Genomic DNA, 25,040 nt, shown 5'->3' with positions numbered 1-25,040 from the left:
ATCTTTTTTTTAATGTAAAAAAATTTTTTTAAATTTTTGAGGTAAAGTTTACATAACATAAAATCAACCATTTAAAAGTGTATAATTCAGTGGCATTTAATACATTTAAAATATCACACAATCATAACTTCGACCTCTGCTCCAAGTAGTTTTATAATCCCAATAGGAGACCTTGTATGCTCTTTTTTAATTTTGAGAAATATTGGAAACTATTGAAAAGGAGTCCCCTATGTTGACTCAGAATTAACAACTATTATTTTATCCATGCATCCCCACTTTACGAATAAGAAAATTGAGCAATAAAATGAATTGCCTGGAATGGAATGTTCTAGAACTTGACCCGAGTGGTGGTTTCATAGCACTGAGTGGTGTCCGCTTTTGTAAACATATATTAAACTCTACACTATTTCACTTTGCTGTCTGTAGATTATATTGTTAAAAAGTCCCCAAACCACAAAATGTGTCATCAGCTCCCACCGGTCTGCAAGGCAGTGTCCCTGGAGTCCTGGGCACTTGGAGAAAGTGCCCTAAATCAGCACATCCAGAGAGGGGGAGAAAGGTGGACTCCTATCGCAGCAAAAGGGGCTTCAACTAGCCCACCAGGGCATCCCACTTCAGGTTGCCACAGCAAGTAGTAAGGCCTGTGGGGAAGCCCCAGGCCTGCCCACCTGCATGAGAACCTGGACACCGCTGCGGAGGTCCTCGGCGAGGACGTCGGAGTAGAAGGCCTTGATCTTCCTCTTGTTCAGCCACTTGGTGTGCCCACTGGCGATGACCCGGAGCTCAGGCATCCTCTGTTTGCGGGGGCCCTGTGGGTGGCAGGGACACATGACCTCAGGGGTGCCTTTACCCTCTGACCTGAGACACAGCTCCTCTCTTGCCCTGGAGGTTGTTCCCTGGGCTCACTGGTGGTTTCCTTTATGGAATTAGGGGGAAAAAAGAGAAAGAGGAGGGCTTCCCTGGTGGCTCAGCTGGTAAAGAATCCGCCCGCAATGCGGGAGACCTGGGTTCGATTCCTGGGTTGGGAAGATCCCTGGAGAAGGGGAAGGCTACCCACTCCAGTATTCTGGCCTGAAGAATATAGTTCATGGGGTCACAAAGAGCTGGACATGACTGAGCAACTTTCACTTTTTCACTAGGCAGGGGGAAGGCCAGGAGGAAGATGGAGGGAGCAGGTGAGGGGTGGGGCAGTGGGGAGAAGCCAGTGAGAGGAACAGGAAAGGGGAGAGAGCCTGTCCAGGCCCCACAGCCCCTCCTCCGGCCCCTACCTCACCCCACCCCACTCCCACCCTCGGGGGTGGACCAGATGCCCGAGGCTCCTCCAGGAATACAGCCCCACCCTCTCTGCAGAGGACACGCACCATGAGCACGTGGCCACAGATCATCAGGCTGAGGTTCCGGGTGAAGGTGCCCACAAAGTCCACCAGGGCCGGGCGGAAGTTGGGGGGCCCTGTGAGCACCAGGCACTGGGGGCTGAGGAGGGGAAAGGAAAAGAGCTATTAGGACAGAGTTGGGGGTGTGGATGCCAAATAGAGTTGCTCCAGGCGTTGCCCCAGCTCCAGGACTCCCCTCCTAGACAGAGGAACCACCCTGTGGTCCTCCCGTCTGTGACTCCTTTCCAGCTCTCTCTGTGGCCAGCCACCACACTGGGTGTTCCTTGTCCTTCCTGCTCTGACCACCACAGGCTCTCCTGGGGCGAACCTCCCTCCTGCTGCTCCACCTAGGGCCCCCGCTCCAGCCAGCACAGCATGGTGTGAGCAGAATCAAGACTGCGAGTGGGGAGGCCCCTCACTCATGAGATCACTGTGTTACCGGGTAGAAGAGGCAGCCAAGGCTCACAGTCAAGGGTCACTACCAGACTCAGTTGGAACCAGACAAAACTGGCCACTCACCAGCTGTGTGAGTTGGGGCCAGTTACTTAACCTCGCCTTGCCTCAGTGTTCTCATCTGTGAATGGGGTTAGCGGTTTTATACACCTCAGAGGGTTGTGCCGACACTGTGTAGGTCACCTAGCACGGGATTGAAACCCAGATACGTCCGATTATTAACATTGTGATCTGTTGGGAAAGGGATCCTGGAGGCACAATTTTCCTCACTTAGGAGGGGAATCAGCTTCGAAGAGTACTTGGGACAGGCTCAGAACAGTCAGCCTCACGAATTATAACATCAGATCACCTTTACGAACACAGGTGGCCCTTAGAATCTGTAGGTTCTACATCTTCAGGTTCAACCAAGTGTGGCGGGGACTTCCCTGGAGGCCCAGTGGCTAAGACTCTGTACTCCTAATGCAGGGGGGTCAGGTCCACCCCTGGTTGAGGAATGAGAGAGATACCACATGCTGCAACTAAAGATTCTGCACATTGTAACAAAGATCAAAGATCCCACATGCTGCAAATAAGACCCAGTGTGGCCAAATAAATATTTTTTTTTAAATCAAGCATGGAGATTGAATCTGAATGTCGGACCATGGACAGCAAGGGCCAAGGGTACTAGGCTTTCTACATAAGGGACTTCAGCACCTGAGGATGTTGATATCTGGGCAGGGGATGGGGAGGTGGGGCTGGATCCAGGCCCTGGTAGACACAGAGGGATGTCTGTGTTGTCTGTGTTTGTATCGCCCAGAGCATATTCCACTGTGGAAACTTAGGTACAGAGAGGCCACTAGACTTGCTTGGGCCCCACTGGGCAGTGTCTACTCTGGTCTCTTGACTGCTGGGCGATGCTTCCCGACCCTGCTCCCTCTCCGAGAAGGGGCCGTGCCCATCCTGGGTCTGCTGGTCAGGTGTCAGGTCTTGGCTGGGGATCTCCAGAGCAGGGTCAGGGCCAGCCCTGCACCCCAGGCACCCCAAGGCTGTGCTCACCGGTAGTTCTTGATGTGGTCCTCCACCTCGTTGAGACCCACAGAGTAGCTCAGGGCCAGGTTGTAGGAGCCCGCCTGTACCGAGGAGCCCCAGTTCACCTCTGAGGTTAGAAGTCACGGGAGAAACCAGACATTAAGTACGAGGGAGGGAACGTTGACCTTTAGGAAGCAGACACTCATGGGAGCAGTTGACAGCATGTAGTTCTGTTCCTAACCTTTGCACTTACAATATGGCTACAAACTCAAACATTATACATTACATCAAGCTATTGAACTCTACAAACTAGTCTCCTCCTTTGACAAACAGACCTTCACAATGGCCTGGAAGGCCAAGTTCAACTTGAGAGTTCTAGGCTTTCCTGGAGTTCTTTATCTCACCCCAAGAGTGCTGTCTCCTGGGATCCTTGCCTGCCTGTGTGTTGACACCCCTGCCCCTGCATCCAGGCTCTGCCTGCCTGCCTTTCTGTCAGGCAGCCCCTGGTCTGGTACGCACACCAGCAGGCCGGCCACTCTCTGGAGGTTGGACCTGAGCAGGCAATTCCAAGCCCTGGGTGTCTGGCAGGGGGTGGGGTGGGCTCTGAGTGGGCACACTCCCCGGGGGCTCCTCACCCCGTGGGGAGGGATGAGGCTGGAGGACCAGAGGGAGCCCTTGGGAGCACAGACTCTGAGACAGACCCTCTGGCTGAGCTGACAGGCAGGCTGGCTCGGCAGCCTCAGGGCGAGAAGGGGATTCCTGACCTCCAGGGGCCGCCTGAGACACACACCTGGCTTCTTGTAGATCACGTAGAGCAGGAGGAAGAGGACCACGCCGATGGCAATGAGGGCCGCCCACCAGGTGAGAAGGAACATGATGACCACAGAGATGATTGCCCCAAACAGCGCTGCCCACTTGCTGTAGTATCGGAACGAGGGTCTCCACCCTGGTGGGGGGCACAAGGCACGGGGGTACCCTCAACACTCTGGAGTCTCCCTCTGAGCCAGCACAGCTGGGCAGGGTCAGGGTGGCAATGCCCATAGTGCCCAGAGCGGGGGTCCCAGCCTTTGCCCACCCATCTTGCTTCCTGGGATTGGGCTTGGAAACACTGATAGGGCCACATGCCTGCCTTGGTTGGCATCCTCCCATGTGAATAGGCTGTACCAAAGGACAGACATCCGGCTCTGGCCAAATACGGCCACAGGACATCCAGTGTCAGCAGCAGTGCTGGCTTCCGGGGCTCGCACAGAGCCGAGGGGGTGAGTGCAGGGGAAGGAGCTGACTCTGCATGGCCCACATCTGCAGCTGTGCCAGGGCCACCCCACTGCACAGCTCCAAGGCACCGTGCTCCACGGTCTAGGGAAAAGTGGCTCGGGGGCCAGCTTATCAGCAGTTTCAGGCCAACTGGAAAAAGTCTTCCTGGAAGACTCTTTGCTGCCGTCTGCCAGAGAGTGTTCATAATAAACATATAAATCTATGACGTCATGAGTGCGCCCCCTGGAGCTGGGCAAGTGCAACCTGTAGCCACTCTGTGACCGGTGATTTTCTTCTCTCTCGGGAACCAGGGTCCTGACTCCCTTAAATCTGGGGGAGGAAGGCACGAGAAAAGTCTCTGCACACTGTAAACAGTGTATGAATCCATGCAGAGTGTACATTGTAAGTGCCTGATAAAGGACAGCTGTTGCTATTATTATTATTGGAAAGTTACCTTTAATTGACTTCAGTTTGACAGGTGACCTTGGTCTTCCCGCCTGCATCCATGTCTTCCATGCCCCCTCTTCATACCCCAGCCCCAAGTGTCACTTCCCATGGAGAGGTGAGGCCCTTGCTTACCAGGCGAGTTGGTGATGGAGGCATGGAAGCAGCTGAAGTTGATGAGGGCGTAGGAGCACAGGAAGAAGTTGGAGATGATGGGGGCGATGGTGTTGAGCTCAGCTTCAGGGACCCAAGGGAGAGAGGAGACAGTCTGTTGGGCACCTCCATCACAGAGTCACCAGAACCCTCCCTCTCAGGGTAAGGGAATGCCAGACGGGCCGCCGAGGCTCAGTGAGTCTCAGCTTTCTCATCTGTGAAAAGGGCCCATCATTTTGTGAATCTCAAAGCCCATTGTTTCATAAGCTGTAAAGTGTCAGCTCTATGGAGGATGGAGAGGAATGTGAGGGTGGATCCTGGCAAGCTACAGGATGACCCAGGACAGAGACTGTCACTTCTTTTGTGACCACAAATTGTAATAAGAAATACATCTTACAATGTGACCCAAGACCCATGCCATCTGTTATCTGAAACCTTGAGACCACATCACATTTCCATCCACAGTGGAAGCCTGCTCAAGAACTGACTCCTGCCCTTCCCTGTCTCGTGAGCCCCCTGCCCTGGCACCCCAGCAAACTTCTGCACATGAATCCTTATCTCGGGGCCTGCTTCCACACGATCCCCGAACAAGATGAGCACCTCTGTGTGCTGAGTCTTCTGTACACAAGTCTATTGAATCAGCACCAGAACCTGCCCAAGAACATCTGAGATCACTGTCCTCTGTCTGAGGTCCAGTCAGAACAACCCAGATGAAAGGACATCAAATTGGAGGAGGGGGTGGACTGAGGTTGATCAGGAAACACCGGCAACACCTGGGACTCCGGGCCTGGCCAGGCACTTCCAGCCCTGGGTGTGGCCCACCTGCCTCTTCCTCTGGTGTAGGACCCAGTCTGGAAAGTTTCCCTTGAGTGGAAGTGGGGCTAGACCACTAGGCTACGTTTCCTGGGTTGGTGGTGCCAGCCCAAGTCGCAGGGATTCAGCTGTGGCAGGAAAGCGACCCCCAGCCAGGGGAGGTTCACCAGTCACTGACCCTGGCCCCATTCCTGCATCAGGAGGAGGGTCAGGGGTCTTCATGGCCACTGCTCTTGCTCGGTCGGGTCACCTCTCTCCTAGCACTCTCTCCTAGCAGGTTCTGCCTTGTTGGCTAAACTTCAGAAAGTACTGGGGAGTGGGCACACATGAGTGTGTGCATCTATGAATGCGTGTGTGTGTACATACGTGGTCTCTTCCTGCCCATCAGCGACACACCCTCTACGCATTGTTGGTCCCATTTTGCAGACAAAGAAACCGAGGCTCTGGGAGGTGAAGTAACTTCTCCAAGGTCACTCACCTGGCACATGGCAAAGCCAGGATAGAGGTCAGTCTAGCTAACTGATTAACTGGGATCTTTCTCCAAGGGCATCCCCTGTCTCGGACCCCAAGGGACCCAGTAGCTCAAGGTCTGAGAAATGAGGTTGATGTAGCTTCTGCACCTACAGAGATAGTGACCCAGCTGCTTGTATCAGCTCCCGAGGAGCAATCAGTCGCTTGCCCTGTGCTCCCGGTGTTTCCTGGGGGCTGGTTCAGACCTGGGGGCGGGGAGGGCCCAGATGCTAGCACACAGGAGGGCAGAACCAGGGAAAGCAGGTCAGGCCCTGCCAGGTGGCCGTCTGGAGAGGTGGCGGCCCTGCGTGCCCTCGGCTACTCACCGATGATGATGAAGGCCACGGCGATGGCATAGGCCAGCAGGTAGCCGCGCACCGGTTCATTGTTTTTGCCGTAGCCTTTGCCGAAGAAGCCGATCAGCGGGTACAGCTGGTCCAGGCACAGGCACTGTGGGCACAGGGCGATGCGCTCACCCCCTGGCCAGGACCTGCCCGTCCCCTCCCCTGCAGCCGCCTGGACCCCAGCCCCTGCTTGCTCTCTCGGTGACCTCAGCAGGGCACTTCCTGGCTTCTGTCTCTGTGAAAGCGGGGGATCTCCTGCCCTCCCCACTTCACCATGAAGACTGAAAGGGGGCTGATCACATCGGAGGGAGACTGGGAGGGTGGGCTGCAGACAGGGTGCCAGACTGTGAGGGAGGGTGCGGGATGGGAAAGGTGGGTGCTCGTCAAAGCTCAGCACAGCCAAGGGGCTGCTTCCTGCAAGCCTTTGCTTTCCCAGCTCCTTTCCCTCCCATCCAGACACCAGGTCACATGACTCCTCCGGCCTCTGGAGGTCACCTGGCCTCCCAGACCCTCCCGCCCCCTCCTGTGGCCTCACCTGGAAGACTTTGGCAGCAGAGACGAGACAGGCCAGGGCAGAGGAGAGGGTGGCACCAAAGATGCCGGCTGTGATCAGGGGTGCGAAGCCCGACACCATGCTCATAGTCTGCAGGGACATGTGGTTCAGACCCCTGAGGTGAGGAGTGGGCCCAGAGCCCCCACCTGGGTCACCCCAGTCCCCATGGCAAGCAGGGGCTCTGTCTGGAAGCTTCCACCTGAGCCTGCAACCCTCAATGGGGCCCCTATCTGAAGCTCTTTCCCTACCCTAGAGCCATCCCCCAAGCCTTGTCTTTTCCAGCCCATTCCAGCCTCCACCCGGCCCTCCCGGCGTCTGGCGGGGCCACGCATGCCTGGTAGTAGTTGATGAGGCCGTAGCGGCAGCTGTGCTGCTGGGCGCACTCGGTGAAGTTCCAGCCGTAGCCACAGGCCAGCCCCTCGCAGGCGCCTGAGCCGGGGGTCACCGTGTCATTCAGCCCCCCAGAGGCATCTCGAACCACACAGGAGCCTGGGGAGGAAGGAGGGCGTGGGGAGATCTCCCTCCCCTCCTCCGTCCTCCCCTGCCACCCAGAAAATGCTGGTCGCTTCTGCAGAGGGCGAGATGCTGCTGCTGGGCCAGCTCTTCCTGTACTTTGTAATCATGATGATCATTTTAGCTCTATGCAGGAGCACTTTTGACACGCCAGGCCCTGTGTTAAGCATGTTAAACACTTCTGGGAAGCAGGTATTTCTATTATTTTTGTTGTTGTTGCTATTCTGTAGAGGCACAAGGAGCCTAAGTGACCCAAGGTCACAGTGTCCTCCTTATGATGGGGGCCTGACCCTTAGGCCCCAAGAGGCTATGACTGGGCCATGTCCCTTGGCCATCTGTGAGCAGCTCACCTCGCACAGTGGTTACTGAGAGCAAGAACATGTGTGAGGGTCTCAGTGAGAGGCAAGTGTCAACAGCCCAGGCCTGGGTCCAAGCCCCACCTCTACCACTCAGGCTGTGTGACCTTGGGCAGGTCACTTGACCTCTCTGAGCCCTTGCTTTCTCCTCCATCAAAAGGCAGAAATGACCAGTGCCTGGATTAAATGTAATAAGGCATGTAAAGGACTAAGCACGTGATAATAAGTCAGTTGCTAGAATCATCTTCCCCGTCCTCAGCATCACTCTTTTTATTATTCTTAGAGTTGGAGCTTGATTTTTCCTACAGGATTTTACACCCTTGAATCTGTAACCTGAGGTTTGAAGGGATCAGAGGAGCCTCGTCTGACCCCACATCTCCACCACAAACTACCTCCCACTGAGATGTTCTGGTTGCCACCACGGTGCCCAACACAAAATAAAATCCATGGCTCCACTTCCTGGTGTTGCCATGTCCTCCCGGCCCAGCCCTCCGTGTTAGAGAACCGACTGCACCCTGCGGCCCCGCCCGCGCTCTGGGCTGGCGGCTTACCAATGGTGGCCGAGATGGCCAGGTAGGAGACGGTGGTCCAGAAAATGGCCATGAGTGTTCCCTTGGGGATGGCTACTGCAGGGTCCTGGAGGAGAGAGGGAGGGAGAGGGGGGTCAGGCAGCCCCTCCCAGGCTCTGGCCTTGTCAGGCTGAGGGTGGGGCCGCCACCCCTGACCTTGGCCCCTCAGAGCCCCTGCCCAAGGGGCACCTAGAGATTGAGCATCCACAGAGGAGGACGGGACAGAATGAAGGTGGCGGCTGAGACCACACCCAGGGCCCTGGGAGCCGGAGGCAGGGAGAGGAACTCCTAGCAATTCCTCTGGTCCCTGAGGACACCTGGCCAGTGCTTGCCCTGGGGGCGGCGAGGGGGAGGGCTCCTGAATCAGCCTTTGTGCGTGCATGAGTGCTCAGCTCTCTTTGACTCTGTGCGACCCCATGGAATTCTCTAGGCAAGAGTATTGGAGTGGGTTGCCATTTCCTTCTCCAGGGGATCTTTCTGAGCCAGGGACTGAGCTCATGGCTCCCTCATCTCCTCACTGGCAGGCAGATTTCTTATGACTTAGACACCTGGGAGGCCCCTTGAGTCATCCTTCCTGAGGTCAGATTCAGGTGATCACCGGGTAGCCTGCCTGTCCTCCCACACCTCAGCCCCTCCAGCCTCACAGGGATGCTGGCGAAACAAATCCATCCTTGTTAAGCTCCTAGACCAGGGCTCAGCTCATCAGTTGGGTTCGCTGTGTGTAATCCCCATTACGCATCAAGTGATTTGTTTGATTACATAGCCAGGAATATATAGACCAGTCCCCAACTTCCTCCTTCCTCTCAGACAAAGATCTCTGCTGGTGCTTTCCTGGCAGTAACAGCAGACCTTCACACCCACATCACATTCACTCTTCCAGGCACTTCTCCAAGTATAGCTTCCTGAGAGGTGGCTGGTGGGGAAACTGAAGCCAGGGAGCCAGGAGGAGGGCCCAATTTGTAGAGCCTTAAGCAGCTCGGCCCTGACATGTCAAGGTCCATAGCCTCAGGCCCACCCCTGGGGGGCACTGGTCCTGGGTGGAAGGATAGAGGCTGGGGGTTTTACAACAAGTTTCTAGTCTAGGTATGGACCCCAGCCTGGAGGGCAAGGCCACATCAGCCATGGGAAGTCAATTGGAAAACCTGCCCGCCTTCCCTGGGCCATTCTGCTCACCACTCAGCTGGCAGATGCAGAAAGCATCAGAGGTGACACAACCTGGATAACTTGGAGGGACCGTGACACTGTTCAAGTTCATGGACAAGTCAGACAAAGCTGGCCATGGTCCAGCTGTCTGCCTCAGACACCGGGGGCCTGAGGTGGGACCTGTGGACGCTCTGTGATGACGAGGCCCTGAGGCTTGGCCCAAGGGAGAAGGTACAGTTGAGATCCTGCCCACACAGGGCAGATGGTGTGCCCACCACAGGGAGGACCGCAGTGCACTGGGGAGCAAGGCTGGGGAGATGCACCCAGAACCCCGGAAGGCCTCATGGTAGAGGGGACGACTAAGGTGACTCTGAAGGTGCTGGGTGAGGAGGAAGGGGGTGGCAGGCCAGAGAAAAGTGGGAGCAGAGGTGCCGAGCTGAGGGAGGCTGGAGTCTCTGGAGCATCCTAGCTCTGAGGTCTCTGCTCTGCAGCCATGGTCCAGCCAGCCCTGCCCTGAGAACCAGGAGGGCTCGCTAGGTCAAGCACACAGGGTCCCTGGGCCCAAGGCCAACAGACCAGGTCAACGTCCATCTCACCTACGATGGGATGAATAGTGTCTCCAAAAATTCACATTTATCTAGAACCTTAGAATAGGGCCTTATGTGGAAATAGCATCTTTGCAAATGCAGCTAGTTAAGATGAGGTCATACGGGCTGAGGTGGGTCCTCCATCCAATGACCTGGTCCTTGTAAGAGGAGGCGAGACCACAGAGACAAGCAGGGGAAAGAAGGCCATGTGAGGACAGAGGCTGAGACTGGAGGGAGGCAGCTACATGCTGAGGAGCCCCGGGATTGTTGGAAGCCTCTAGAAGCTGGGAAAGATTAAAGGCAGGAGGAGAAGTGGCCAACAGAGGACGAGATGTTTGGATGGCATCCCCGACTCAATGGACATGAGTTTGAGCAAAGTCCAGGAGATGGTGGAGAACAGGGAAGCCTGGTGTGCTGCCGTCCATGGGGTCGCAAAGAGTCGGGCATGACTGAACGACTGAGCAAGAACAAAAGAAGTTGGAAGAGGCAGGGAAGGACTCTTCCCTAGAGCCTTCAGAGGGGCATGGACTCTACAGACACCTTTGTTTGGACTTCTGGCTCCTAGAACTGTGTGTGAATAAATTTCTGCTGTCATCAGTAGTCACTAAGTGGGTGGTAACGCATTATAGCACCCACGGGAGGTGAATGCACGAGGTCTCCATCCCGCCCTTACATCGGTCTGAAATCTCAGAGCCCAGCTCACAGATCAGGGATATCTGAGTCCACATCCTGCCTAGCTCTTTCTGGCTGTGTGCCTTGAGACCAGTCCCTTACCCTCTCTGGGCCTCAGCAGCCCTCCCTCCTCACCTATGAAATGAGAGAGTTGGCTGGCACATAGCAAGTGCACAAGCAAGCTCGCCAATGTGAGCAGTTAGGTGTGAGCTGTGTGGTCACACAGCCTGGCACAGATCCCACGGCAATCACTAGGAAGTCCCTCGTCTCGGTCCCCATCTCCCCATCAGAAAATTGACATCATAATAATGCTTTCCTTGGCCTTAGCACAGGGTGGTTGTGAAAAGGAGACCTCCCTGATATTGTGGTCATGAGACTGCTCTGTGAGTACTAAAGGGTTGGGGGACGTACGGGGTGAATGGAGACAATGCCAACTTTGTCATCACCCCTTTAGGGCTCGGCTTACATGTCACCTTCGCAGGGGCTCTGGCCACCTTAGCCCCACCGCCGCCCCAGGGATTCTGTCCCTGCTTCTCTGCTTGATTTCTCTCCCCATCACTCAGCCACCATCAGGCAAACTACACGTCTTACTTATGTATTTGCCGATTGTCTCTCCCACGAGGCATGTGAGCTCCGTGAGGGTAGGAATCTGTGTGTTTTGTTTACTGCTGCTTACTTACTGTCAACAAGATACTGCCATCAAAGCAGGTGCTCAAAAGTACTGGTTGAATGATGAAGTTGTAACGAAGGTGAGCCTTCGGTATTCTGGAAACTTGGTATTCCAGCTCCTCTGCCCCTGTGTGCAGGGCCCTGGGCAAGCCCCTGACCCCCTCAGAACTGGGTCTGCTCCTCTGTAATGTGGGGACATGATGCTAGAAGACTATGGTGGCACCAGGATATTATTTGTAAAGAAGGAGGCACCCAGATGTCCCTGGTGGTCTAGTGGCTAAGACTCTGAGCTCCTAATGCAGGGGGCCTGGAATTGATCCCTGGTCAGGGATCTAGATCCCACATGCCTCAACTAAGGCCTGGAACAGCCAAATAAATAAATTAATTAAAAAAAAAATAAGGAGGCATTGTGTTGGCCACAAAATGACACTGACCTTGACAACTGGCCCTTGGCGCTTCCTCTGGGCTGCGCACCGTGCTAGCAGTTTATGTAAATTAGCACGCTGAACCCTTCCTGCCCTGTGAAGACATGGCTGCGTGAGTCCCATTTTACAGCTGGGGAAGCTGAGGCCCAGAGAGGTTTTAAGAGACTTGCATAAAGTCCACACGAACAGGACTACTCTTTGCTGAGGACGTGCTGTCCCAAGGAATGGGCAAGGGACCAGAGCCAGGAGGAAAGGGCCCCTTTAGGGCTCAAAGGCATTTAAGACAGAAGAAGGTACCCCTACCACCCCCAGCTCTGAAACAGCTGCTGGGCCTTGATGACTGCACACTGGGCTGGTCAGTAATCTAAGAAGCTTGATGAAGCATCTAGATAAATCCCCAGGCTACGATTTTCTACGACAGGGCTGGGAGGGGGCACCAGGCCACTGACCACATGCCTGAGCTCTGCCAGGACCTCAGGACAGGCAGACCAAGCCCCTGCTGGCCGCTGCCCAGAGAAGGGAGGGAAACAGCAAACCCAGCCTCCCTCTGAATTCCAGAGCCAGGCTGCGTTCGAGAATGCTAACGCACGATTCCTAATTCACTCGAGAACGTGATCAGGGAGCATTTTCAAGCAGAGCTGGTGGTGGAGGGTGAGGGTTCCCGGCACAGAGCCAGGCTCCTCTCTGTCCTCCTCCACGTGAGTACCAGCTCCTTGGGTAACCTGTGCGGGAGAGTCCTCCTCCGGCACCAGCTTCACCTCCACCCAGAAGTGTTGCTGGAGCTCCTGCCACCTCAGCCTGCACGTCTGCCCTACTTTATTACACACTCAACTTCTGCTCTTACACTTCCCGTTTGCCATATCCCACCACTATCCACTTGACAAACCGGCACCAGGCACCTAGTGCTAGTCAGACTCAAAGCTGGGAATGGGACACAGAGTGAGCCCCAGCTCTCCAGATGCAGGGGGACAGAGACGCAAGTGGCCTGACACCCCTACCCTAGGGGAACTGTGACGCTGACAACAGGGCAGGGAGAGATGTCAGGATGGAGGTGTTAATCTGCAGGAGGGACAGATCTTTGCAAAGTGAAGAAACGAAGAGGGGGAGCCCCAGGTGGAGAGCACAGCAGAGGCAGCGGTGGGAAGGAGGGACAGGGGAATGGGGGCAAAGTGGTAGATCCTGAGGGCTGGGCAGGGGTCACGGAAACAGCAAAAGTTCCTGTGGGGCTGGGACCTCCCAGGCCAAGACAAGGAGCCTGCCCGATCAGGAGGGTGGAGGGCCCGGGGAGGCTGTGCCTGAACCCGTCTGAGTGTTGGAAGTCAAGCTAGCTCAGTCTTCCCCTTAGGCTGGGAGTGTCAGGGTCAATGGAGGAGACCAGCCCATTTTGGGGGTGGCATTCAGGGCCTTGAGCGTGGTGGTGCCAGTAAACGCCCTTGGAACTGAATGGGCTGAACAGGATGGATTTGGGCTGCTCTGGATTGAGTTGAGCTGAAGTTTACAAGCTCTGGCTCTGGGGGCTCAGTGCCCAGCCCAGTAGGACATCCTGGGAGGAAGGAGCAGGAAGTGGGAGGGATGGACGTCCTGCTCACCTTGAGGTCCCCAGAGATGTTGGCTCCTGCCAGGATACCTGTGGCCGACGGGAAGAAGATGGAAAACATCCCGAAGAAGCTGCCGTCCATGCCTCTCCATTCAGGCACCAAGTTTTGGACAAAAATGTCCGCTGGAAAAATGAGGCCTGAGTCAGGGCCTCCTGGAAGGTCTGGCACCCCTTGCTGGGCCCAGGCAAGCAGGCAGGGGGCTCCCATGGCAGCTCGCGCCTCCCCGTGTAACCGAGCAGGATCCTACGAGGCCTTCCCGGAATAGACCCCTGCCCACGTCCTCTGCCTGCCTTTTGTCTGGTAGGGAAAAAACCTTAGTCAAAGAAGAAATTTAATCAGAGAAGTGAGAAGATGCAGAGAGAATGGAAAACAGTCAAGCAAGACATAATAATAATAATTTAGCCATTAAACAAAGTACTTCCTCTTTTGCCGCAAGGGCTGTAGATAATATTCTGAGCCAAATCCTTTCAACTGTTCTGCAGCCACTGACACCCCCAGCAGGTGGGAGAAGTTAACTGCGTGCTGCCCAGACGTACGCAGACCCCAGACCAGCTGGAGCCAGAAGGTTGATGATGCTGACTCCCGACCCACCTTACCTGGTTAGGCACCCACAGCCCCCTCCCTCTCCCTGTCTTTATAAACCTTTCCCTGAAAGCCTTCAGGGAGTTTGGGTCTTTTAAGCATTGCTGCTGCTGCTAAGTCGCTTCAGTCGTGTCCGACTCTGTGCGACCTCATAGATGGCAGCCCACCAGGCTCCCCCGTCCCTGGGATTCTCCAGGCAAGAACACTGGAGTGGGCTGCCATTTCCTTCTCCAACTTTTAAGCATTAGCTGCCCTGAACTCTTTGCTTGGTGCCCTGCAATGAACATTGCACTTTCCCTCACCACAACCTGGCATCAGTAGATGGGGTTTACTGCACACAGGCAAGTGGACACAAATTTGGCTAGGTAACGGAGCCCTCAGAATGGGCCAGGTTGGTGGGCAGACTGTCTCTGTCTCTGGAGCCACAGGCGGGGTCCCAACCCACACGTACCTCGGTAGCTGAAGAAGCCTTTGGAGGCCTTCTCCTCAGATGGGGGGATCAGCGTCCCCACTAGATAGTTGGCAAATGAGACCATGATGACGAGGAAGAAGAGCACCTGGGCCTGGGGGAGAGGAGCCTGGAGGTCAGACAGTCTGGCCCTGCCTGTTCAGGGAGCCCCAGCGGTGAAGAGCTTGCCCAGGTCCCTCACTCTCTCATTCATTCTTTCATTCAACACCGATTATGCTGCAGCCAAGCTCCTGTCTTGCAGACAAATAAGGAAGATGAATCTAGTGAGTGAATGGGGGTGTCACGGGGGCTGGGTTGGGGCTCCTTTAGGAGGATGGCCTGGGAAGATGTCTTCAGGTTCCTAGAGGAGGAGAAGGGAGCAGCAGCGTGACAGGAGCAGCAGCTTGCTGCATTCAGGTAACTGGGAGGAGACGTGGAGTAGGAGGTCAGAGGGTGAAGGTGAGGAGGGGATACAGGGCCATGATCGCCAAGCCTGCCGCTAAGGCCCGACTTCTCTCCCCTCGTTTCATTCTGAACCTCTGATCTGGGGCTGGGCACAGGTCCGGATGATGCTCACATTCCCCTAGGCCCCCTTGCAGTAAGGTGTGGCTATGGACCGCATTCCGGCCAGTGGGACGTGAGCAGAAGGAACGTGTATAACTTCCAGGCTGGGCTGGAAAAGTAAAGGGGGGCAGGGATTTTCTCCTTTCCACCCCCTTTCCCCTTCCTGGGGCTTCCCTGGTGGCGCAGTGGGAAAAATCTGCCTGCCAATGCAGGAGACACAAGATTCCATCCCTGGGTTGGGAAGATCCCCTGGAGGAGGAAGCGGCTGCTGGCTGGGCTGTGGCCAGGGAAGTGGGGGCCGTCACCGGCCAGGCAGATGAAGGCCGCACCCCAGGGGTGGAGAGGCCACAGGGTGGAAGGAGCCTGGGTATCCCCCCCGCCCGCACCCTGGGGCCACACACACGAGAGAAGAGCAAACGACTCTGGCTTGAGGCTCCCTTCCTTGGGGTCTCTGTCACAGCGGCTGAGCTCAGGACCCAGCTGATACACACCAGAGGCGGAACCAGGAGCAGGTCCCAGGACTCCGGCTTCTGCACTTGACCTTGCCCAGGCCCCTCTCCAACCTCCTGCCCTCACCTTGGACTCCCACTCCATGCCAGCAAGGGAGATGGCCAGCAGAACCGTGACGGTGGCCACACCGATGATGCGGATGTCATTGGTGGGGTCCACGATGGGCGAGCCGTACTCCTGGGGAGGGGACAGGCCAGGCTGCGTGCCGCCCCCGCACACCCCACCCCTCCAGGCTCCTCCACCTTGATTCCCCTCACTTATGGGTGTCTGCTCGCAGGAACACACACACTCAACCCCCTTCCCTGCCAACAGGTCCTCCGTAGCAACTACTGCACAGGCCTGGACAATTTGGCCCTAAAGGCAACACGCACCCTAGAAGGTGGTTTCTGGGAAGTCTTTATTTGCTGAGATCATCATAGTCACCTGGTCAGACTGTGGCTTTGGTCCCTGATGGGAAAGCTGGACAGAGGGGCAGGAAGGCCTGGCACAAATGGGGTGGGGGAGGATGCGGCAGGCCACCTGGGCTTCCCCTGCCCAGGCTCCCACCCCTGCCTCACCTGCAGCAGGTCCCGCACAGTCTCTGCGAAGCCCACGGTGTGCATGGCCACGCCCACGGCATTGGCGAAAGCAAAAATGAGGCCAATGGAGCCGCCTAGCTCTGGGCCAAGACTCCGGGAGATGAGGAAGTAGGTGCCACCTGCAGGGGACAGAGCCAGGAGCCATGGCATGAGAGGAATCGTCTGGCTGGGATGGACTTGGGGTGGGCAGAGCTGAGGCTCAGAGGAGGTGAGCGTGGGACCCAGTGGTCCATGGGGGAGGAGAGACCCAAGGCCACCCCGTGGGTATGGAGAGACTGCCCAAAGCCTGCATCTGCAACCAGAAGAAGCATCCTCTATTTGGGCCTGGGTGGAGGGTAGGGAGTGGTTCAGAGATCTGCCCCCAGGGTGAAGACTCAGGGTCCTACCAGAGGAAGGTCTGGAGGCTGGGGTGGGGCCCACCTGACTTGACCTTGCCGTTGGTAGAGATGGCGGAAATGGAGAGGCCCGTGATGGAGGTCACGGTGACCGAGAGCAGGATGATGATCCAGGTCAGGACTGCGGGGGTGGGGGAGTCATTGCCCCAAACTCAATCAGAACATTTCCAGAATGAGAAACCCGAGCCAGCCAACCGATTCACCATGGGACTTGAGTTACTTTCCTTCTCTGAGTCTCAGTGTTCTCATCTGAGAAATGGGTCTCTGTCTACCTCATGGTATATTCTGAACAGCCAGGGAGCTGATAAGGCAACATGTAAAGGATCTTTACATATGGATAGGGAGGTATTTTTTTCTTTAATAATAAGAAATACAGTAATAGTTACCTCTTGCTGAACATCTCTGGTGCCAAACCCTCTGCAGTTTTATGCACATCAGAGGAACAATTATTGCCACATTTTGGTAATGAGGAAACTAAGGCTCAGAGAGGTTAAATGCTTGTCCAAGGTCACACAGCATGCTATGGAACCAGCAGCTGCTCTGTCCTCAGTTAGAGATCCTAACCCAGAAGCTCTGTGGGATAAATTTGGCTCCAAGAGGTTGACTTCCTGAGGGCAAACTGAGCCAGGGAGAGCCCCCAGGCCTGCTGGCCCACATGCAGTGCTCCTCGACCGTACTGTCCTCAACCACACTGCCCTGACCTCGGCCACTGCAGGGGCCCGTGGGCTCCATAACCCTAGTTCAAGACTGGGAGGACCAGGCCCCTTCCCCCGCACCCCAGAGGCAGCACTCACCAATGCCCGCTTGGGCGGTAATCCAGGGGAGCCGCAGGTAGAGAATCACACCCCAGATATTGAGCATGCAGCGGATCTGGGAGGAGAGGGGGGTCAGAGGCCACCTGGGGGCCAGGTACCCCAAGATCAAACACATACATCCCTGTTCCCAGTCATGGCCTGGCATCAAGCACCTAGGGAACACCTGAGCTCTTTCTTTGCTTCACCCATGTGAGCAGGTGCCCTCTTCAGTGCCTCTCTGGTTCTATGGGGCAGGGAGGGGAGGGGTACCCAGAGACCCACCTGTCCCTCCCACCACTCTCCTGCCCTCCTTCCATCGAGGCCTGAGGATGGGCAGCAAGTCTATCATCCCTCACCCCGCTCCAAGCCCAGGGTCCTGTGTCTGCCAGCCCCAGTCATGGCCCAGTAGCCAGCTGTTGGCCCACAGCCTGGCATTTACGGAGAACTTGGCAAATGCCAGCTGAGCTGATGCCCCACATACAAGCAGAAGTCAGGGCTCAGGTTGCTGTGATGTCAGCTTCCAAATTTAAAGCCAAGCTGGAGACCACAGCTGAGGCTGGAATTCCCACATGGGAGGGATGCGGTGGTCTTTGGAGTGGGACAGGTGGCAATTACAAGTCCTGGAGATTTCTTTTTTCTTTTAGTCTTTAAAAATTTTAAATTTAATTTAATAAATTGAGGTATAGTTGATTTACAATATTATATTAGTTTCAGGTGTACAACAGAGTGACCCAAAATTTTAGGCCAGATGGCAAAGACCTGCATATGTGCTGAGGCACTGAATGGGGCCCACACAAGGCTTTGGGCACCAAGGGAGGGAGGGAGGCCAGACGCTGGATCTAGAGGGAGGGGTGACCATTCAGATGGAGAAAGGCACAGCCTGCAGGGAGTTAAAAGAGTTAAGGTTAGAGCCCAGGCCTCCTGCCTCCCAGAGTGAGGCTAAAGCTTTCTCCTAGACCTCATGTGACCCCCTCTGTAAAGTCCCATAAAGTCTTTCAAAGCCAAGTTCATTAGGTTGTTTGCCATCTCGGTGAGACCTAACAGGCAAACCAGCTCCTTCTCATCGTGGAGAATGAGAGCACAGTTGTGGAGCTGTGTGTTAGGTGCTGCCCTCTCATGGCTCTTAGGGGGAAACGCAGTTTCTCCCAATAACTACAAGGCAGGCATTGATTCATGCACTTTGTGTCTATTAACTTGTTTAATGCTGATGATTTCACAGATGAAGAAAGTGAGGCATGGACAGGCCACATGATGAGCGGAGCAGTCAAACAGAGATCCACCCCAGGGCCAGGCCTCAGTCTGGGGGGTAAATGGAGGTCAGGAAGCAAAAAGGGAGAGAAAATCTGAGATCGCTTTGCAGATGGGGAAACTGGGTCGTGGGTCTGCTTTGACCACTGCCTAATGAGAGTCAGAGCTGAGCTTGAATGGAGCTCTGTATCCCCAACCCCCACTCCTGGAAGACCCATCCACTCACCATCACCCCTTTGACCCAGCCAAAGCGCACGGGCTCCTCGGGGTTCTTCTCGCCATTGGTACCTGCCTCATCCTCCACCAGCCCATCAATCATCTCATGGCTGGGCTGGCTGTCAAAGGCGAGGGCATGCAGGTGGCTGCCTTCCTGCTGGGAGCCCAGAGACCATGGGTCAGGCAGGCCGGGGTCAGGACAATCCAGCTCCCCTAGCTCCTCCACCATTCAGCCTCCAAGGCAGCAAACCTAGTAAGCCCCCTCTCTGCTGCAGACCTTCCCTACCCTTCTTTCCTCATCTCCTTCAAGTGTGAAATCTCTCTAAACTACTAGGAACTCATTACTTCTCTGGGAAGTCAAGCTTGCTTGACTGGGTTGCCAAAGACTGGGCAATAAACATTACAACAGGTGCCCAGAGGCTTACAGCTCCCATGCCCACATTTCACACGGGCCTCTCAGCCCATGAGGAAGACCGTTGTCTTCCATGGAGACCCCTCTGTGTCCCCACGACACAGATGACAGAGCTGAGGCTTAGAGAGGTCAGGTAACTGGCCGCGGTCACACAGCAGGAAGGCCTGCTCCTCTGGGACGGTGTTTACCTTAAGGAAGGAGTGCAGGTCGGCCAGCGTGGGCCGGGCCTTTCGGGGCTCGCCGGGCAGGGCGCTGTTGGCATAGTGCTCGTAGGCGGGCACCACATCGATAGTGTTGTAGCCAAAGGTGCGATTGTAGAAGGTATTGCCGTGGGTCAGGTGGCTGGGGTGGCTGCTGTCATAGGCGGCTGGTGGGGGGGGTTCTTCGCCCCCCAGCAACGTGCTGATGGTGAAACGCCCACTGCAAAGAGCAGGGTCCCTGGGCGTCTCGGACACTGGCAGCTCTGCCATCGTGGGCTCTGGGCATCAGGGGAGGGGGCCAGGGTCGGCGGGGACATGCAGGGTGGCTTTATAGGCTGGGCCCACAGCAGGGAGGAGACGGGGAGGTTGGCCCAAACCGCCCACAGCTGGTTAGCAAGGTCCCTGGACAGGGTGGGAGGCAGAGCACGTGTCCATTGCTGTCCTGCCCACCATCTGATCGCAGAGATAGCAACTGGCCTTGGACTGGGAGCTGGGGCTGGCCCAGCCCCTGGGTCCTAGGGAGGCTCTTCTGAGTCTGGGGGCAGCAGACATCTGCAGCTGAATCCCAGGAAGGAGTGGACCCACAGGGACACTATGAGGGACCCCGTTAGGGACCCCAGAGACAGCCTGATGACCCTCTCAGAAACTTTTTGTGTCAGTTTTATTTAGTTAGCATTTTGAATAGCTGAGTGGTATGACATTTAAAACAACGTGTGTGTGTGCTCACTCAGTCGTGTCCGACTCTTTGCGACCCCTTGGGCTATAGCCCTCTAGGCTCCTCCCTTTATGGGATTTTCCAGGCAAGAATACTAGAATGGGTTGCCATTTCCTACTTGAGGGGATCTTCCCAACCCAGGGATCAAACCTCCATCTCTTGAATCTGCATTGGCAGGCAGTCTTTACTGCTGCGCCACCTGGGAAGCCCCATTTAAAGCAATACACACACAAATATATAAAAGGTTAGTCTCTCTTACTCAGACCCGAGTCTAGTCTCATTCATCCTCCCAGAGGTATCTCAGAATGTTTACGCCCTTAGGTGCCAGCAGCTCCAAGCAGAGTTCAGCAGGTACCAGGTATGATCTGCAGGTACCAGGTGTGATCTGCAGTCACCAGGGGACCAATGAGCCCCTGGGGCTTGTGGCTGCAAGACTAGTGGACACTGACCCCTGCACACCACTTACAGGGCCACTGGGGTGTGGAGCCCAAGGAGCCAGCCCTCACCCCCTACCCTGGGCCAGCCCAAGAGCAACCAGCTCCCACGGCAGGCAGCGGGCCAGGCGCCATCCTAGTATTGAGCCAGATCAGCCTCCAGTTTTGCCAGCATCCCTGAGGTCAGCCTTTGAATGCACAGTGGCCATGAGGGCGTCAGTCTGGTCACCAGAGACACCAAAGCCAAGGCGGGGTGGGGAGCTGAACTTTGAGTCATAGGGGATGACACAGAAGTAGCTCAGGGTTTGAAGAGATGAGTTAGTATGGTAGATGCCTGATGCTCTGCCTGAAAAGGACATCCCCCCAGCTGCTGGGAGGAGTCTCGGCGTCTGCCCCGATGGGAATGGCCTTGCCTATGGCCGAGCTCCCCCGTGGCGCTCTCGTCCAATGATGGGTGTGGGATGCAGAGGCCTGGTGCCCTGCCCCCGGCTGCAAAGGCCCACCCCAGCTCCAGAGGTGCCTGGGCTCAGCTGAGGCTTTGTCTCCACAGCAGCCCGTGCCTCTCTGTTTCTGTCCTGCCGCCTCTCTCCTCCCTACGCCAGCTGCCAGCGGGGTGAAGGCTCCGTGGTGAGGACTCCAGGGCCAGGACTCTGGGTCAGTTTTCCACCTTCTCTGCAGCCCCCACCCCACCTGCCAATTCCTCCTTCCCTCCCATAGGGCCTCAGGGCAGAGCTTACAGATCTTATCAGCCTCTCCATCAAGAGAAGCTGATTAAACTGCCACTTGACTGGTGAAAATCACAGCTGCCCAACACCCCCTCACACTGTGTCCCCGAGCAGCTGTGGAAAATTCCTGATTAAGATCTTAGGAGAGGAAGTGGCTGGATTCCAGCAGCACCTGGGGCCCATGCCGAGTGAGGGGCCACCGCTTTGCTGGGTGACCTTGAGAAAGCCACTTCCTCTCTCCTTCGCCATTCCCAGGCCTGAGTCAGCTGCGAGGTTCCTCCTAGCACTGGAAGCATTTGCTGTTTCAAGAAGCCTTCCCCATAGTCCTCCCCCATCCCTACACCTCTCTAGGAATGGGGTGGGATTTAAGCAGGAAAGGCTTACCAGTCAGAGAATTGAAGGGACTGTCAGAACTCTGTCCCAAGGCACAGACTCCCCACCCACCAAGAAAGGGGCTTCCTGCCCTTGAGTGGGCATCAATCACTTTGAGAAATGTTCACAGGGGCACTCTTCTTGATGGGGGCACAGCGTGGTCACACATGACTCCTGCCTTCCAGGGGTCTGAGACCTGGGAGAGGGAGTCGCAGGAACCCTGAGCGAAGCCCTGGGATGTGGCCGCGGGGGCTGTCAGTTGATCCGGGGCTCTGAGCAGGTCACCCGGTCTTGCTGAACCTTTGGCGTTAGTAGCCACACGGAAGCGACACCCATGCTAGTGCGGCTCTTACTCACCCAAGGGCCCCTGGCTGGTGATTTAGGGCCCCTGTCCTCTCCTGCTTCTCGGAGGAGGGAGAATAGGGGCAACAAAGGAACAGAAAAGACTCACTGCTGGAAACTCCCTGGGCACAGGGGGCTGAAATGGTGAGGGCAGGAGGGCCTGTGTCTTCACGGCCTCAGAGGCGCCTAAGTCTTTATTAGAACTGGTGTTCACAGCCTAGCCTGGCAGATGAACCAGCAAGGAGATGGCAGCAACTGGATGGTAGAACAGGGAGGCTGCCCCGGGAGGGAGGAGAGCTGGGAGGGGAGATGTAGGCAGGGATGGAGGGGGTTCTGGGACATGGGACCCAGGAAGGCATGATCAGTGGAAGGGACCAGGCCGTGGGACTAGAGCTCACGGAACTGGGGGGAGGCGGAGGGGAGAAGGGGTGGTAGATGAGGCTGAAAGGGGTCCAATTATTTCTCCAGTCACACACATTTATTGAGTGCCTACTGCATACCATGCCATGTGCTAGGCAAAGGAGGTACCACAGGGAACAAGACAAAGGCCCTGCCCTCCTGGAGCTCACATTCTAGTGGGAGAGAGACAAGCAGTAATTACAGTACATTCAGTGATAAGTGTTATGAAGAGAACGTTTTTTTGTTGCTGTTGTTTTTCTAAAGGAGGGGCACTTAGGCTTCTCTGAGAATGAGAAATTTGAGCTGAGCTCCAACAATAACGGGGAGCCACCCATAAGTGAGCAGATGTGAGCACAGGGGTTCCAGGCAGAGGAGAGATCCTGAGCAAAGGCCCTGGGGTAGGAGTGTGGTTGGGGCTTCAAGATGGCCAAGGGACGAAGGAGACGGGTTTGAGACATGGAAGCGGGGACACCAGGCCTTAGAATCTGGGGTTAGAAGCTTCATGTTCTATTATGTGATGGGCAGATTTATATTTCTCAAAGGTCACTTTGGCCATTGTGTGGAGACTGGACGTAGGGAAGCAGAGTTAGCCCAGCGGGGCCACTGTGGGTACGTGAAAGTGGTGGCTGGGCAGTAGCTGTGGGTGACAAGGTTGTGAGAAGTACTGGGACTTGAGATACATGCTCAGGCAAAGCCAACAGAACCAGCACACGGATTCAGGTAGGAACAGGGAGGACTCTGTGGGGAAAGGTGGTGTCATTTCTGAGCAGGGAAACCCGGTAAGGAGGACTCGAATGCCAGGGTAGGAGGCTGGCCTTCGTCCTGGGGAAATCAGAGTTCGTCTGCTTCTGGAAAGCTGGTGGGGGGCATGATGAATGGTGTGTGAGCAGTGCCAGAAGAAGAACAGGGCGAGGGAGAGCCAGGAGGGGTTATGGCAACAGTCAGGCAAGAACAGACAACTGCCCAGCTCCGAGCCCTGACTGCACACACACTTCACCGTCTCACTGTAGCCTCTGACAGATGCTGACTCTGTGGCCCCCACTAGGGATTCTATGGGCCTGGGGCCCAAAGGGGGTGAGGGGTTGGCATGAGTATTCTCGGAAAGCTCCCCAGGTGGTCCTGAGGGGCAGTCAGACTGAGACCCAGTGGGCTAAAGAGAACGATCTTTCACACACAGCCTGTCCGCTCCCGCCCCACCCCACGTCCACATCCGCCCGGGTCCCACGAGGCTCGCCTGGAGAGGATGGGTATGATGCAACCCTGGTGTCGTGAAATAGCCGGGTAAGAGGATGCGCTGCTCGTCGGCCTGATTCACAACACCAGCTGCAGCAACAATACCAGAACTCGGCGCGCTTCCTCCTCTGGCTGGTGCTCCGAGGCTTCAAGGCAGCGATGACGGGCCCGTGCAGACGCCCTCCCTGACCCATGGCTGCCCCGGGCCAGTGCCATGCAGAGGCCTAGGGCTGCCAATGAAGGAGGCTGGGTCCCTGCCCCCCAAGGGGTGCACAGACTTGAGGTGAGGAAACGGGGACAAACAGAAGGCAGAGAAACAGCAGAGGGGTCAGGCACCAGAAAGGTCTGGAAGCCACAGGCTGACTGCAACCTCTCCAGCAACCAGAACCACGAAACCTGGGGTTTCTCTTGGGCCCTGCAAATAACTTAAGTGTGTCTACTGTAATTCTGGTCTTTCTATCCAGACAGTGTAATAGCAGTTGAACACTGAATTATCTTGAAGCTACTGGCAGCTAAAGCAAAAGGGAAACATGTTTGATGATTAAGATAGTTTTGGTATTAAAGGAACAAATTCTGGTTCCTTTTTCTTCATGGTTAGTCTTACTTAAAAAAAAAAAATCTATCCAACATTCACTCCACAAGTAATGGCAGGTATTAATGATGTATTAGACTCAGTCCAGGTATTTTGGAGGATACACAGAGATACTGCTCTCAAGTATCATGTAGTTCTTCAGAGGAGGTAACAGCCACAAACCGAGGCATAAAGGCATAAACCCCTGGATAAAACACTACAAGGCTTCATAGAAGGGATGCCTTCCTCTGGCTGGGATGATGATGGAGCAGGATGTATGAAATACCACAGTTAGAAAAAAGCAATCATTTAAGGAGGGAGAGTGCCATGTTAGCCCGGAGCTTCCTGGCAGCCCAGGCAAAAAGTAGAACTATAATCAGCAGTCACTATCTGATAAAGAGTGAGATTTCGTTTTCTCCCCTCTCTCTTTCCTCATAAAGAAAATAAATCTCCCTCAACCCATCATCCCCCCCCAACCCAAGCTTGGAAAAGCTGCCCAAATGAGAATGGCTTGAGCACATTCCTGCTGCATCAACACAAACCGAAGCAGTGATTCTAATAGAAACTTGGTCCTGTAGTCACAGGCATACGACCACTAGGTCTTCAACCCAATGACTCTGCCAGTGTGTCCTCCAAGAGACCAATCCCATTGTTTTTCCTACCCCTAGCCTTTCACTGTTAAACACAACTTTAGTTTTTCTAACTTTCCTATAAACCTTTGTACCTTTCTTAAAAGCAATAGAGGAGACATGTGGTCATTGTGCTCAATCTTGAATTCCACGGGTACATTTCTCATTGGAATCCTCTTCAGTGGCGTCTTTTGAAGCTTAGGAGTCTCTCAGAGGACCTGATCCTGGAGCTGGGA

The 25,040-nt window shown here is 55.4% G+C and overlaps 1 protein-coding gene across 5 annotated transcripts in view; it reads right to left on the bottom strand.

The window, feature by feature from the left end:
• Positions 1-19,686, bottom strand: part of SLC12A3 (solute carrier family 12 member 3) — a 46,099-nt gene extending 26,413 nt beyond the window's left edge. For 4 of the 5 annotated variants that reach the window (XM_018062024.1, XM_018062020.1, XM_018062022.1 and 1 more), the window contains exons 1-17: positions 19,373-19,681; positions 18,783-18,929; positions 17,309-17,384; positions 16,540-16,635; positions 16,099-16,238; positions 15,608-15,718; positions 14,471-14,582; positions 13,429-13,559; positions 8,326-8,410; positions 7,240-7,394; positions 6,888-6,995; positions 6,335-6,458; positions 4,668-4,769; positions 3,625-3,780; positions 2,862-2,961; positions 1,362-1,473; positions 669-809 (exon numbers count right to left, since the gene is read on the bottom strand). In XM_018062024.1, the coding sequence (XP_017917513.1) occupies positions 669-809; positions 1,362-1,473; positions 2,862-2,961; positions 3,625-3,780; positions 4,668-4,769; positions 6,335-6,458; positions 6,888-6,995; positions 7,240-7,394; positions 8,326-8,410; positions 13,429-13,559; positions 14,471-14,582; positions 15,608-15,718; positions 16,099-16,238; positions 16,540-16,635; positions 17,309-17,384; positions 18,783-18,929; positions 19,373-19,654 (2,178 nt within the window). In that variant the 5' untranslated portion in view covers positions 19,655-19,681. Of the gene's footprint in view, positions 1-668; positions 810-1,361; positions 1,474-2,861; positions 2,962-3,624; positions 3,781-4,667; positions 4,770-6,334; positions 6,459-6,887; positions 6,996-7,239; positions 7,395-8,325; positions 8,411-13,428; positions 13,560-14,470; positions 14,583-15,607; positions 15,719-16,098; positions 16,239-16,539; positions 16,636-17,308; positions 17,385-18,782; positions 18,930-19,372 lie in introns of all 5 variants that reach the window. The other variant, XM_018062021.1, reaches the window with a different exon arrangement.

Source organism: Capra hircus, chromosome 18 (genome assembly GCF_001704415.2).
Source record: "Capra hircus breed San Clemente chromosome 18, ASM170441v1, whole genome shotgun sequence".
NCBI classification, from domain to species: domain Eukaryota; kingdom Metazoa; phylum Chordata; class Mammalia; order Artiodactyla; family Bovidae; genus Capra; species Capra hircus.
This window is presented reverse-complemented; position numbering and strand designations above follow the sequence as displayed.